The sequence below is a fragment of the Cyprinus carpio genome, chromosome B16, assembly GCF_018340385.1.
Source record: "Cyprinus carpio isolate SPL01 chromosome B16, ASM1834038v1, whole genome shotgun sequence".
NCBI classification, from domain to species: Eukaryota; Metazoa; Chordata; class Actinopteri; order Cypriniformes; family Cyprinidae; genus Cyprinus; species Cyprinus carpio.
Window position 1 is genome coordinate 17,575,311 of NC_056612.1, and position 15,134 is coordinate 17,590,444.

General features: G+C 36.0%; 2 protein-coding genes across 4 annotated transcripts in view; one reads left to right on the plus strand and one right to left on the minus strand.

Annotated features, from left to right (window-relative positions):
- Positions 1-269: 269 nt before the first annotated feature.
- fam210ab (family with sequence similarity 210 member Ab) lies at positions 270-4,370 on the plus strand. The gene is made up of 4 exons (XM_019123780.2): positions 270-420; positions 1,608-2,046; positions 3,086-3,197; positions 3,309-4,370. Exons 2-4 carry the CDS (start codon positions 1,643-1,645, stop codon positions 3,627-3,629), a joined length of 837 nt encoding a protein of 278 aa, XP_018979325.1. The 5' UTR covers positions 270-420; positions 1,608-1,642; the 3' UTR covers positions 3,630-4,370.
- A 3,842-nt stretch (positions 4,371-8,212) lies between these two features.
- ldlrad4b (low density lipoprotein receptor class A domain containing 4b) overlaps positions 8,213-15,134 on the minus strand; it is a 53,572-nt gene continuing 46,650 nt past the window's right edge. For all 3 annotated transcript variants that reach the window (XM_042741187.1, XM_042741188.1, XM_042741190.1), the window contains 3 exons: positions 14,242-14,396; positions 11,787-11,837; positions 8,213-10,144 (listed from right to left, as the gene is read on the minus strand). In XM_042741187.1, the coding sequence (XP_042597121.1) occupies positions 9,596-10,144; positions 11,787-11,837; positions 14,242-14,396 (755 nt within the window). In that variant the 3' untranslated portion in view covers positions 8,213-9,595. The remainder of the gene's footprint in view (positions 10,145-11,786; positions 11,838-14,241; positions 14,397-15,134) is intronic.

Genomic DNA, 15,134 nt, shown 5'->3' on the forward strand with positions numbered 1-15,134 from the left:
CAACAAAAAAACCTAAATAAAATATATATTTTAAATAAAATAAAATATATATTCGAACCTCTTTACTTTTTTATTGCTATATTTTAATATATAACTCACCCAACAAATGCAAACATTTGAGATTTGTCGCAAAAATAGATACAAAACAACAACAACAACAACAACAACAACAACAAGTACAAAAGTTGGATAAAAAGGGTGGGTGGATAAAAGTTTAAGGCCTTTTCAATTCCCTGAACCTAAAGTGAGCTATCTAACGCCTCCCCCCCAAATGACTACACTTCCCATGATGCCGCGCGCAGCAGCTCCATGTGGATGTGTCTGGAGAACGTGCGTGTACATGACATGTGTCTGTCTGTTGAGGTGTGGAACGCTGCGAGGACTCTCCTTCGACCCATTGCCGACCTTCGAGAGGTGAATGTAAGTTTCCACGCTGTTTCTAACCAACTAATTCTAACTATTTTTTTTTCCGGCTGATACATTTGTTGTTGTTTCAGATTCAGACGCGTCTGATTTTACAGGAGTGGCAAAGCAGCGCGTGTTCAAGTTTATATCAGGGCCCTATTAGCTTGAGCTCTAACGTTAGTGATTTTAGTTCTGCAAACGTCTGTCTGTCCTCTAAAACAACCCCAATGTCATACATAGAAGAACAACATTTATTCTTCGTAAAAACATGTCAGCAATTTAGTCCTGAACTTCTGGTGGATTAAATGTGTCGAAACTCTTGTGAGTGAATAAATCTCTGTATTTATATAATGTTATGAAACTTAATAAAGCGCTGAAAATGTAGTTTTTCAGCTAAAGATGCTTGGTCTTTTGCTCAGAGGATGAGAAACGTCAGAATTGTGTTGAAAGCCTCTTTCATTTAAAGGACTGAAGAAAGTTTTAAGGGAATATTCTAACCTCTGCAAAAACTATGAACGGAGAAATAGTCAAATTTAGCTAATTGGTTAACACTAACTTAATGAATCTCTGGAATTACAGTACTTTGTCTTTAACCTGATCAGTCTGGTGATTGACACAGAGCCATGACCCTTATCTAACCTGACCAATCACACGTGTTTATCATGCTCAACTTGTGTGATCTTTGAATCATTACTTATGTCTAAATAACAATAATCATGTAGTTAATGTTATAGTTGTATTACATTAACCTAAAATTTAGTAAACATAGTACTTATCTGTATCAAAGCAGCTACACTGTCCAGATTAAAAGAAAGTGGTAAATTATTTGATTATATTTTTATATTATATTATTTTTTAAATAATTATATTAATAATATAAATATATATATATATATATATATATATATATATGCACACACATATACATTTTATATATATATATATATATGTATATGTGAGTATATAATGTATATGTATTAAATTATATATATGTAAATATGTGTGTTGGTGTGTGTAAAATTGCATTAAATAAAAAAAAAAAAACTTTTATATTTGTTATTTTAAGCATCTAAATGAAAAGTTTTTTTAAAATCAAAAGAAACCGATTCAATCGAGTGAGACTTTTGCCTGTTAGTGTAGATCCTTAGCCAGATGTTAATAGTTTGGGTGTAATTGTACACTAAGCTCTTTGGGATGTGCAGGTCCTGTAGGTGGCGCTCTGTAGGTGGAGGAGGTGATGCAGCGGATGTGGGCTCCAGTCACGATGCGGCGCATGGTCCTTCTGCGCTCCGCGTACCTGGGTCACACCTGGGCTGTGCGTGAGCTGCCTGTAACCGTCCAGACCTCACGCTGCTTCAGTTGCACTAATGTCTTCAAGACGAACGAGAGCCGCAAAACGTCCACGGAGGAAGAAGCGCCATTAAACCCTCCGCAGAGTCTAGCAGGGCCCGAGGGTCTGTATAAGGCTGATACAGGGTCTGACCCTCAGAATAAGGTCGATGTCGACCCTCTGCAGGATAAGTCTATCGGGCTGTTTCAGAGATTTAAAAAGACGTTTAAACAGTATGGTAAAGTCATGGTGCCTGTGCACATCGTCGCGTCCACTGTGTGGTTTGGGAGCTTTTATTATGCTGCAATGAAGTAAGTGAACATCAGTACTCTGCACAATAACACACCCTTCGACAGTGAAAACAATGACAAGTGCCAACTTCTATTTAAAAATGTTCCGCCTCTATTTTGACTTGTTCAGCTTGTCAGTTCTCATTCTAATTTTTGTTTTCTAGTCCAGTCAGTGTTTTATTTTAAGAATTTAGGACCGTTTAGATATTAGATTTAATTTAGAGTTTAGTTTTGCATCTTTGTTACTCATAAAGATTTAGCTTTTGGAAGCACAGACCCTAAAAGACCACACTTCTTTATTAAATGGACAGTTAATTAGGGATAATCCTGCTGATAATTATTTTCATGAATTATTTTGGTCTAAATTATTTTCACTTAATGGTCGATAAATAGCTGACATTAAAATGATACATTATTTTCTCCAAAAAAAAGGAAAGAAAAACAAAACTCTGAAAACTACAGTAATTTTAAATGCTGTAGCTGAAAATAGGCATTACAATATAAAGTACAGTACAAAAATAAATTACATTTTTAGTTAAGCAAAATATCACATTTAACAATGTTATTAAATTATTAGATTAACTTGAATTTAAGCAATTTAACAGAATGTTAGATGACAATGAAGGTAATATTAATGAAATACAGAAGAAAAAAAAAAATCTGATAACCAATATCGTACCATTATTTTGTGCATCGTGCAATTAATGTAGCTTTCTGAATATGATGTATTTGAGCTCATTATATCTGTTGCTTTGTTGTCTTGTGGTACATAATAGGCTTTAAAAGTTCTGAATTCAGTAAACTACATGAATTGAGGTGCTTTTGCTTCAAAGATCAAAACAACAGACTAAGCGCAGTGGCATTAAGGTGAGGCTGGCAGAGAGGTCGAGTGTTTCCAGATAAAGTCCGTCTGAGCTTCAGCAGGTCAGGCAAGCTTTAGCAGCGTCATCTGCACAATCAGCTACTGCTATACAAACAACACTTGAAGATTACAAAAGCAAATCATCTCTCTCGTGCAGAGATACATAAATGACATGGTATTGTCCTGTGTTCTCTGCAGAGGGGTGAATCTGGTCCCGTTTTTGGAGTTCATTGGTTTACCAGATTGGATGGTGGGAATTTTGCGAGATTCCCAGGGTGGCTATGCACTCACAGCCTATGCAATGTATAAGGTATATAAACAAACCCCTAAGATTATCTGATGTGGTTTTAAAATACATACATGCTATATGATTTATCATTGTTAAATGTTCTATTCTATCACTTTGTCGATCTGGTTACAGCTCGCAACTCCTGCACGATACACCGTTACACTGGGCGGCACGTCCCTGTCTGTACAGTACCTCCGCAAACATGGATACCTCTCCACCCCTCCTCCTGTTAAAGAGTACCTTCAAGACAAAATGGAGGAGACCAGGGAACGACTGACTGAAAAAATGGAGGAGACCAAGGAGAGGTTTTCAGAGAAGATGGAGGAAACCAAAGAACTGCTCTCAGAACGAATGGAGGAGACCAAAGAGCGCTTCTCTGGGACGAAAGACAAGTTTTCTGAGAAACTGCAGGAGACGAAAGACAAAATGACTTTCCGTAAGAAAGCCGACTAGGCTGCATGGCTATGGGAAGAGAAATGTCACTAAAAACTCATAAGCGCACCATGGAATGTTTCACGTGATCAATAATTTGACACAACTCGGGTATTTGGTGTTGACTTAAAGGGATATTTCAACTTTGAAATATTTAGAAAAATGTTTTTGTCCATATAATCCAAGTCAGTCAAGTCCAAAACTACATTGGACCCCATTGACTGTCACTGTATTCACAAAAAAAATTATTTTGTGTTCATACAGGTTTGAAACGACATGAGGGGGGAGTAAATGATGACAGAATTTTCATTTTTGGTAAACAGTCCCATTAAAGTAGTGAATGTTCACACACAGGACAGTATCCATCATGTTGAAATGGTTTCCATGCACTCAAGTGAAGTGTTTTGGAGAGAAGCAAACTTGAACTAGCAATAATACTAGAATTCTATTAAGCCAAAATCAGGTTAAGTGTGTTTGTGTGAATGTATATTAGTTCAGTTGTTTTAAATGTATTATTAAAAGTATTTCTACTTGATAACCATGTGATAATTAAATATCAGTATCTAGTAATGATTTTCACTTGTTTTTAATCATATGTCTGTTTGTATTTGAGTTTTTGTGCATATTGCCTACAGTCCTCTAGACTTTACAATGTCCTGAGTTGCATTGTGTGTTTATTGACTATCTGGACAAGCTGCTAGTTTTTTAATCTAAATTCATAAAGTACATTGCAAGAAGAATAAAATCATTGATCTGAAAACACATATTGGATATTATTTCAATATCTAAAGTAAAAATGAAAGTTTTAGACACATCAGCAACTGGTACTTTTAGTTTATTAGTTTAACTGCAGTTGGACAACAGCAGAAGTACAGTACAAGCATAAAAGTTTGACTATAACAGTGATTAGAGCAACATGTTTTGATTACTTTTTCTGAAAAAAAAACAAAAAAACAAGCATTTCAGTAAGAGACCTTATGCTTAAAACCTATTACATCACAATGATTGAAATATGTACATGTGCATGTATAGAAAATGTCCACACACATGAACATATGGAGTAACATGAGCTGTGTAAAAGGTCTATTATTGTGTTGCTTTCTAATAAGCATCAGAGTAAAACAAGTCTAAAACTTTTCAGTTTTGTTAGTTCTGTGCTTGTGCAAGAAAGAAAAGCTTCAAAAGCATCTTGGTACATTGCTCAAAATGTCACAACTGCTGTTAGTCAGGTGCTTGTAGTCAAAATGGCATCGCTATGTACATTATCTTCAGGTATATAACTATAGACATGCGAATACAAGCTACTGTACAGTGGAGCACCAGCACATAAATATCTGCAATTTAAAATCATTTTTTTGCTCCTATACACCACATACACAAGAATGTCTGAAATACAGTATATAACAAAAATAAGAATGTTAAAACTACATCTTTCATTTGGTTTATTAATAAACTTGCAAAGACAGGAAGCACAGCACAGGGTGGCATGAAAAGTCATGTACATGTTGGGATTCGAATGAACACTTGTTTTATTTCTTCATGCCTCAGTGTTTGTCTGTGAGTGGGAGTCTGGCACTGGTAACTACATATTCCATGTTTCCATTTCAATTTAGAACTTCAACTAGTTAAAATGGTTTTCTACAGAAGCCTGTTTCCACCACTGTTTGAAACGATAAAAAGGTAATTGTGACTTTTTTCAGAATTGCGAGATAAAAGCTCAGACATTTTTTTTCCATCTTAGTTTATATCTTGTTTTTCTGATTTTATCTAACAATTCTGCAATTCAGTTTTTTCCCCACCAAAGAATTCAAAAATGAAAAAGGTAATTTTAACTTTTATTAAAAATTAAAATAAAAAACTTTTATTTAAATTTTAACTTTTTTTTTTTTTTTTTTTAAATCTATACATTCTTAGCTTACATCTCACATTTTTTTCTTTCCCTGTCAAGGAATAAAATAATAATAATAATAAAAAAAAAAAAATTGGCAAAAATTTTATAAAAATAAAATAAGTGAAAATATATTTTTCATTTTAATCTTGTGGTGGAAACAGGCTTTCATATTTTTCTGATTAAAAACAGGTTGAATAAATTCCTTTGTGTGCATGTGTGTGTATATGTGCCTTTTGTTGTTGGGGCAGTGTTTAAAGCAACATCCTAATCCAGAACAGCATTTCAAGACGTTAATTTCAAGTTCAGTACTTTCATAATTAAGCATCTTTCTTATAATGAATTTCCTTGTCTGCCAAAATAATAATGATAATAATAAAATTAAGTTAAAAAAGCACATTTGAACTGTAGGCATTTACAAATCCGTTGCCACCGTGTTAAAATCTTTATATCAGCTATAAATGGTTACATTATTAACAATGTCTTTTTTTTCTGTGGTTTCTACCCATTGGGTAGGATATGTGCATACAGACTAACTTTATTTACAGCACCTTACAAATAAACGATAAAAAAAAAAGAGAAGAGAAAACATTACACAGAAGAAAGCACCATTGGAAGTGAGGCACAGCTAAGGTGGGAACTTTTAGAGTGCAAGTGGGTTCCTATATCGCTCAAAAAAACAACACGATCGATAGGCACCGATTCAGCTCGTGAGTAACATGCAAACTCCTTGGACAGTAGAAAACTGCAGAAAGCTCTTCCTTTGAGACAGAAACAAATTGTGGAGAACAAAGGGGAGCATTTACCAGGATGGAAAAAGGATGGAGGATGGATAGAGAAGCAGATGAGAAGCAGCATAGCAGCAGCAGCAACAGCGGGAGCAGCAAACTGACTAGTGAAAGCGCTGAAGACGGCCAGTGAAGAGAACAGATGGACAGGTAACAGAGAAAGGGCTCTTAAATAGAATGCAGTTCTGAATGCAGTGACATTGTGCTCTCGCTCTTTGTAGCCTTGGGTAATCTTCACAGATAGTCTGAGAGAAACTTCTCATCTCCAGTGTTTCTGAAGTTGTGAGATTTTAAAGCCTGTGCTTGAAAGACAAGAGCATCTAGACACCATTCAAGTGACTAATTCAAATTCTAGATCAAGCTGAGCTGCTGGAATTCTGGAATTCCAATTGTAGCCATTTTGATGGGAATCTAGAGTTATAAAAGTGACGGGAATCTAGATTCTTTTTTTTTATTCTAGGATTATTACGTTCAGAATCAGCTAGACTCTAAAAGTGATTTAGAGAATTCTAAAATTTAGCCTACAATCCATGGCAAAAATAATGGAATTTTTTTATTTTTATATAATTAAACAACTTTTAATGTTATCGTTTAATAATATTATAATATTCTGACTTTGTGATTTTTTTTTTTAATAATAGCAAATTGTTTTCCACATTAAAAAAATAAAAATAAAAATCAATTTGTAATTTGGATTTCTAAAGCAAATTACTGGCACGTGTGGTAAAGCTCTTCATCAGGAAATACATATCAACTCAGTGAGCCAACAAACATTCCAGATCTCAATGTGATTAAAAAAGCATGGTGGAGAGAAAAAAAAAAATATCTGACAAGATTCCATCTTGCTATTCGTTCATAATAGTTGGAACCAGCGTCATGGAAAATATAGTTTTTTTATTAGTAAAGTGTGCGTTTCAAAGAATTCAGGCTGTCATAAAAGCCAGAAAAAGTACTAATTGCGTGTTTTTTTTGTTTTTTTGAGATTTCCATAATTTTTCCTCAAAATATGTCATCAACAAAAGCAATCTGATTTGTTTGAGTTTGTTTCACAAAACCAGAATGCTCAATTATTAACAAAAAAAATGTTTTGTGTTTTGTTCATTTGCTTTAAAAAAAAAAAAAAATCCTCTAAGTGTGGTTATTCCATAATGTTTGCCAGGGGTTGAAACTGCTAGAATTTAAAACTTCCAAATCAAGTCCATTTGGTGTGATTCTACTATTCTAAATATAGAAGAGGGGATGGTTTATTTAGTCTGGTATGAACCACACAGGTCCAGACGGCATCATTTCTGTGCACAAGGAAAAAAATATATAATCCCACCATGAGCAGAGGAAAAAAAAGAAGAAGAAGAAGAAAAAAAGCCAACTAACACAGACATGAAATAAAAGCATTCAAACATTTTGATTGGCTGACTCTAACATTCTGAGTACAAATAGAGTAGCTTATAAAGGTGAGTGTGTTGCTTTTGAAAACTTTTTTGACCATAATCCCCAGCGGAGAAATCTAAACTTATTTAAAAAAAAAAATAATAATAAAATAAAAGATTCACCATGGCCTTTTCACAAGTCCATCTGTGAAATTCCGTGGTGACAAAAAACAGGGGCTCAGAGTTCAGTGTTGAGGACTGGTGCGTGCTGGGCAGGAGCTGGTGTCAGGGTCAGGTTCACTCTGGCCGGTGTCAGAGTGAAAGCAAAGGCAACAGGACAGAGGATTGCTGGGTAAAAATATGTATTTTCAAAAATGCCCATCACATTAGCCCTTGACTTCACCACATTTTAAACCTGATTAATTACCCTTGGGGACTAGATTATACAACATGCAAAACAGGGGTATGAAAAACACTGGCATTTTGATTAGAAGATTGTGCCAATGAATATCTATTTTGTGGTATTATAAGGTGGAGGTGGAAAATGTGAGCAGGTAGTGATGGGTTAGGAAAAAAAAAAAAAAAAAAAAAAATACAGAACTTGATTATTTTACAGGATCATTCGGTTTATCAGTTTTGACTCAAAAACAAAAGTGCGAAAGGCATGAAACGGTAAACTTAAACTCATGAATGTTTTCAATGAGGAAAAAAAATTCCATTAAAAATCAGTCAAATTTTTATATATATATAATTTGATAATATTTTGAATAATATAACAGTTTCTTACTAATGTCTTTAAGGAAAATTTTTAAGACATATTATTAAAGCATTATTAAGGTCTATATACTTTTTTCTTCCTTTATATACACATTTTGAAATCAATATTTAATACTAAAAATAATAATAAAAACAGATGATGAGAATAAGGTTGGAGAAAAAAAGCAACAATCTCAAAACACGTCAAACCTGTTCAGTTCTCTTAGTGAAGACATTTTTTTCAAAATGTCAACCGTGCCACCAGCCAACTGACCTCAGATCAGCTGGAGTCTATGAAAGTGGCAGAACGTGTCAGTGGTGAGGATAGATGAGAGTAGAGCAGACTCTCTGTATTCTGTGCCTCTTTTAGATCAAGGTTATTTTAGGCTGGATCAGAGATTTTTCTTGTGCTGAAGACAGACAAGATCACTTCCCTCTGGTTGAAAGCTCGCACTGAAGCATATGACCGGAACCACACGAAAACGACAGTACAAACAGTAAACACATATATCAGCCCCCCCCCCCACTACCCCATTCCCAAATTTCTCTGATTAACCTCAACAATAGTGCAAAGTTCAGAAAAGGGTTTTGATTTCAATGTGTAACAAGTCTTTAAGACAGTCAACGCCCCATGACACCTTCCACATAAACCTTGGCACTAGGATTTGGATTTTCACCCTTTTTCGCATTTGTTTTGTTCATGCTGCACAGATCTCGGTCTTTAAATAAAAAAAAAAAAAAAAAAAAAAAAGAATTCTATCCACACAGTTAGTATATCACGTGTGGTTAGGGCAGAAGGGGGGGATTCAAGAGGAACACAACAATAAAACCAACAATAACTACAACGACAAAAAGCCTGTCTTGTGCGCGAATAACTTTCTCTACATTTGCGGCTATACAGAAGTAATACAGAGCAATAAAGGTGGGAGACTCCAGGCAGTGCATAAACCCCAGTTTTAGCGCAGCTGGACTGACAGAAAACAAATGTAATATTTTCTTTCGTAAGCTCAGCTCCATATTGTTATTTAAAAAAAAAAACAACAACGAAAAAAAACCCCGCATGGTTTCGCTTTCGTCGTGAAGACGCATTAAGCGCTGTTGTGCACGGGAGTGTCAAGAGGGAGAACCCGTTCCCTTTGTGAGTGGAGAGTGATTGCGATTGCCCAATCGTGTGCTAGCCCTGCCCTCTCACACTAGCTCCTCCCTCTGTCGGTCTCTGCTCAGCGCTATTGTGCTCTCTGGGCTGTTTAAATCTGTCCGGCCCCTGGGCGGAGTCTGCACAGTGACGGGGACGGGCGGGTTATTGCTGTGCTGGTGGAGGTAAAGTACGATGCCCGACTGCTGCCCAATTACTTGACTGTAAGCGGGCGGAGGGCCCTCCATGCGTCCATGGGTACTGGAGCTGGCCGCGCTGATCCCAGAGTTGCTACTGGGAGGCCGCGGCCCACCGCCACCTGAACTGTGCATGTCAATGAGGTCGCTGTCGAAGATGGTCCGGTTAGGCGGAGCGCGTACCGACTCTCGGTTGAGTTCGAGCTGCTGTTCAGGGTCTCTCAGCTGCAGTGTGCAGGGGCCCTGGTACGGCGGCGGCTCCTCTCCGTCTGACAGAGATATGGTGGGCGGCAGATCGATCTCTTGCTGCAGGTACGGGTAGGTAGGCTGGAAACGTCTGAAGCGGTTGTGCTGCATGAAAGTGGGAGCGGTGAAGCGGTCCCTTGGCTGAGGAGCATACACCACCTGCAGAGCAGAAGGGAGTGAATGCAAGAAATACAGTGAGAATGTGTCATCTAAGCTTTAAAGGATCCAATAAAAAGCAATGAAAACAGTAGCTGATAATTAGACATCAGTAAATGCTAGTATGCAAATCTAAGCGACCGTTAACACGCTACTGTTTTCATCAAAAAATGGGAAACTTTTTATGCGTTTTGTCAGTTCGTTTACACGACAATGGCATTTTGGGGACTGAAAACACATAATTCTGAAAACAGCTTTGAAAGTTTTTGAAAACGCCACCATTATCGTTTCCGTGTAAACACCCAATGTGTTATCTGGTCACACCAGATACTGACTGGTTTTCGGACCCCCCGGACCCCCAAGTACAGTAAAACTGCACATTTTAGAGTGGCCTTTTATTGTGGCCAGCCTAAGGCACACCTGTGAAATAATCATGCTGTCTAATCAGCATCTTGATATGCCACACCTGTGGGGTGGATGGATTATCTCGTCAAAGGAGAAGTGCTCACTAACACAGATTTAGACAGATTTGTGAACAATATTTGAGAGAAATAGGCCTTTTGTGTAAATAGAAAAAGTCTTAGATTTTTGAGTTCAGCTCGTGAAAAATGGGGGCAAAAAGAAAAGTGTTGCATTTATAATTTTGTTCAATGTATATATGAAAACATTAAATTAGAAAAATGGCGTATGAAATATATGAAAATATGATAGACTTTAGTATAATTATATACACACACACTTCTAAGCAAACACACACACACGTGTCTCTATATCTATAAATTACATTTCATAATTAAGATTAGATAAAAAGCAAAAGCACAGACATTTTTTAAAAAGCAAACAAAATCTTGATACATTTTTAAGCTATATCACCCAGCCTTACACCACATATAAGACATGTATGACAGAGAAAGATTCTATATGCTCAACTAGAACTACAACCACATAAACCAGTTTTTACAGCAGACAAAAGTGTGTTTGTTCAGAATAACGGTACTCTACCCATACCACATCCACACAGTTATTTAATAACTCTTACATTTCCATATAAACTCACCAGAGCCCCACACTTAAATGGCCCCCAGTCCAGACATTAGTATGCTAATGTGCAGCTGATAAAATATCCTTCATTTGAGTGAAATCTGCATATCAGTTAGCCAATGAGATCAGCCTCATTACTGCAGGGGCCACGTTTACATTAGTGAGTTTGAGGCTGATGGGAGGCAATTTGCGCAGATAGACCCTGAGTGTCTGGCCTCTCAGACGACCGTCTAGACGCTGCCAGATGAGGGTGAGAGATTAATGAGCTGCTGAGAGGCTGCATCCCGGTGAGAGAGACAACCCCCCACACCACCACCACACACAAACAATGAATATATATACACACACACATGTATTCTCTCCACACAATACATTTTATACTAGTGCTATCACTCACAGACAGTCTCAGAGACTATCCTCCCTCACATACGCCTACACTGAGAGAGGCTCAGGCACACACAGGCACATAGACGACACGCACTTGAGGAGACTTCACTGCTTGTTACAGGCAGACATGCCATTTATACAAAGAGAACAACAACCCTTGAAACAAGGTCCTTAGAGTATAGGGCCACAAACACAGACACACATACACTCAGCTTACCTCAGATGCTCCTTGTCTCAGCCCATTATCCGATGGCCACATAGAACCCTCCTACAAACAAGGAGAAAAAAAAATACACAGATGTAATATTCAGAATTATTTGAATTTTAAGATAGCATAGTCTACCAAGAATATCAAATAATACTGATACTGAAATATTTTACATAATAACTATACAATATTGTTTGGTTAACAACTGATTGTTGACTAAAGAGCAACATTTAAAATCAATTAATTCTAGTTCACCCACTGTCATAAATGAAAATAGACTAGAATATATATATATATATATATATATATATATATATATATATATATATATATATATATATATATATATATATATATATATATATATATATATATATATATACATATCAATTAATAAACCATTTGTTGAACCTTAATTCTAAACATATTTGGATTAATTTGTTAAACTTTAATAATGCTCTGCCTACATATTTTCTACATATAAATAATAGAATTAATAAATTAATAAATAGATAAAATGAATAAAAAGTCTCAGAGAGAGCCCATGTGTTAAACTCTAACAATGCTCTGTGGCTACATGTATCCATTCTAATTAAAAAATCTAAAAAACCAGCAAGTAACATACTCCCAGACATTGCTGCTTGCTTCCTTCGCTGGCTTCCCTCCCCCTCGCGTTCCCTCATGAATGAAAATGAAAAGTCTCAGTCATTTAGCAGTCTCTCCCGGGTGCTGCAGTGGGCTGCGCATGTCTGAGTTTGACTGGCGTCTAGACAAAACTGCTGAATGTAATCAACATGCCCTGGTCTCAGAGGGACACTGCCATTGTGTCTCCTCCAAAACACACTGCCTTTCTGAAGGAGTGATATATATTGTGTTTTAATTACACGTATTGCATCCAGTAATATGTAAAATTTCCTAATGCAGCATTCAGTATCCCATGAAAATTCTCTGTCCAGTTGCCCATAGCATGAACAACTGGAACCTCATGCATTCCGCCGCATGTTCACTAGCCTTTAGGGCATGACTCAGACCAATGATTTGCATTTTTGAAGTAAGATAAATGTACGATTAATTTCCTGCTGTCTGTCTAGTTAAAAACTGCGCAAACATTCCGAAAACCATCCCTGGAGTGAGATAAGACACCCACACATGCAGTGCTGCCTCTCATCAGCTCAGTGCACTGCTGCAAGTAATTTTGGATTAGACACAAAGAAGACCTTTCCAGAAGTAAACACACACACACACACACCCCACTCAAGAGATTTTTAGGCCCTGCTGTTTTCTTCTTTTCTAAGATAAAAGCTCACCCGCATAAGATATACCAAACAAGGCTTAGAGATGACACAGCAGGTGAAAAATTCATCTATTTAGTATTAGAAATTGATGTTTCACAGCTCAGCCTGAAAAGCATGTCAAGGAACTGTAATGTTTATGATTTAGACATAAGATAATTTTAAGTGCTGACTTTAAGGAAGGTATTTATTTTCCTGACAAACTCCATATTTAATATAATTATAAATACTTAAATACTTTCATAATTTATAAAGGAACAATTTAAAACAAATGACGTTCACCCACTGTCATCAATGAACATATATCAGAAATACTCAATTACTCATTTGATCCTCATTAACCAAACTGGCACTATTAAAAATATATATAAAAAATTAAAAATTAAAAAAAGGTTATAAATTAAAAGAATCATATAATAATAATAATAATAATAATAATAATAATAATAATAATAATAATAATAATAATAATAATGTGTGCCTAAACATATCCTTTTTTAAATTACATGGGTGACATGTAAAAAAACAAAAATAAGCAAATAAATACAAAAAATTAAAAATAACCCATTTGTTAAGCCCTTATTATTAAGATGATTTTAGATGCTGATTTACTTGTTTGTATGATCCTCATGGGCTTTGCTGCACCAGGAATTTGGAAAACTGTTGAAAACTTTAATATCTCTGTTTTACACTCATGACATTTTGATTATACCTTTTTCATTCTGCTGTTGATTTACAGGAATATTCTGATCATTTTGGTTTCCTGTTTTCATCCCACACTGCATTTACTTTGTTATTTATATTTTATGTTGTTCCCATGCTATATCCATTTATTTTTTTTATTTGTCTGCTTCTTGTAATAAATTACTCCTCATACTATTTCCTATTTGCTTAGCATGCTCTGTAAAGTGATGTTTGGTTCTAAGCTTGTGTAAATATAACATGATTATTATTTTTATGGAGACAGCACAGAGACAGGAAATTGCGGTTAACTGGTGTGCTCCATATGAACCATGTCAACTTCTAGTAGGCCTCATCTCTAACATTCATTTTTTGTTTATTCCCATCCAAATAAAATATGGAAAAGATAAGGAAAGTTTACAGAAGGTTGTGAAAGTGTTTAAGCAAAGGTGCTGCTGCGGTTAGTACAGAGAGAGTGTGACAGGGTTTACCGGCTGCAGAGAGAGATCCTGACTCTGTGCTTGACTCGCGCGGCTCAGGAATGACCATGTGGTGAGTTTGTAGTGGTTGAGCAGACACACGACCACCACGACCATCACAGTCATCACAACGATTATGATCAGGATCTGCACAAACTCCAGTTCAGCTGCAAAATATAAAGACAGAAAGAGTTTAGAACAGTGCAGAATGAAAAAAACAACAACACAGATCCTGTTTACAATCAAGAAATCATTAAAAAAAAAAAAAAGGTTTAATCTCATTTTGACCAAAAGATGGCAGCAGAGTCAAATCAACATCCATGATGACTACAGAGCCCTAAATTGGGTGGTATGATATCATCTGGCAAAAAAAGGTGAGAGGCATTTTGGTTTGACATGGACAACAGAAAGAAAATACATAGTATAGACCTGGAGTGAGATCAGGTGTATCAGCTTCAGAAATTAGATAAAGCCTGTTTATTCCTGTTCATCATTTTTAATTGCGCATTAAATATTACTCGAGAAAAAAAAAAAAAAAAACGCTTTTGCTAAATAAATTCATATCATTATATATTTCAAAGCCAGCAGCTAGTTAAGTCTTGCTGTAGACTGCCTTGCCTTTGTTCTTTAAGGACTATTTACCCAAAATGAATATTTTGCCATTATTTACTTGCCCTTGTGTCTTTTCAATGTTGTTATTTTTTCCATGGAACACAAAACGAGAATTCTGAAGAAGTTATGCAGCTCTATTTAATATCATCCAGCACCACAGGCACCATATTCGATTTGTGGGTCAATAATAGTTTATTTTTCCATCTGTTTCTCACTTAAATCTATCATAAAGCTTCAGAACACTTGGAATATAGTGCACAGGTCATATGGAATACAACTTGTTGCTTTAATAG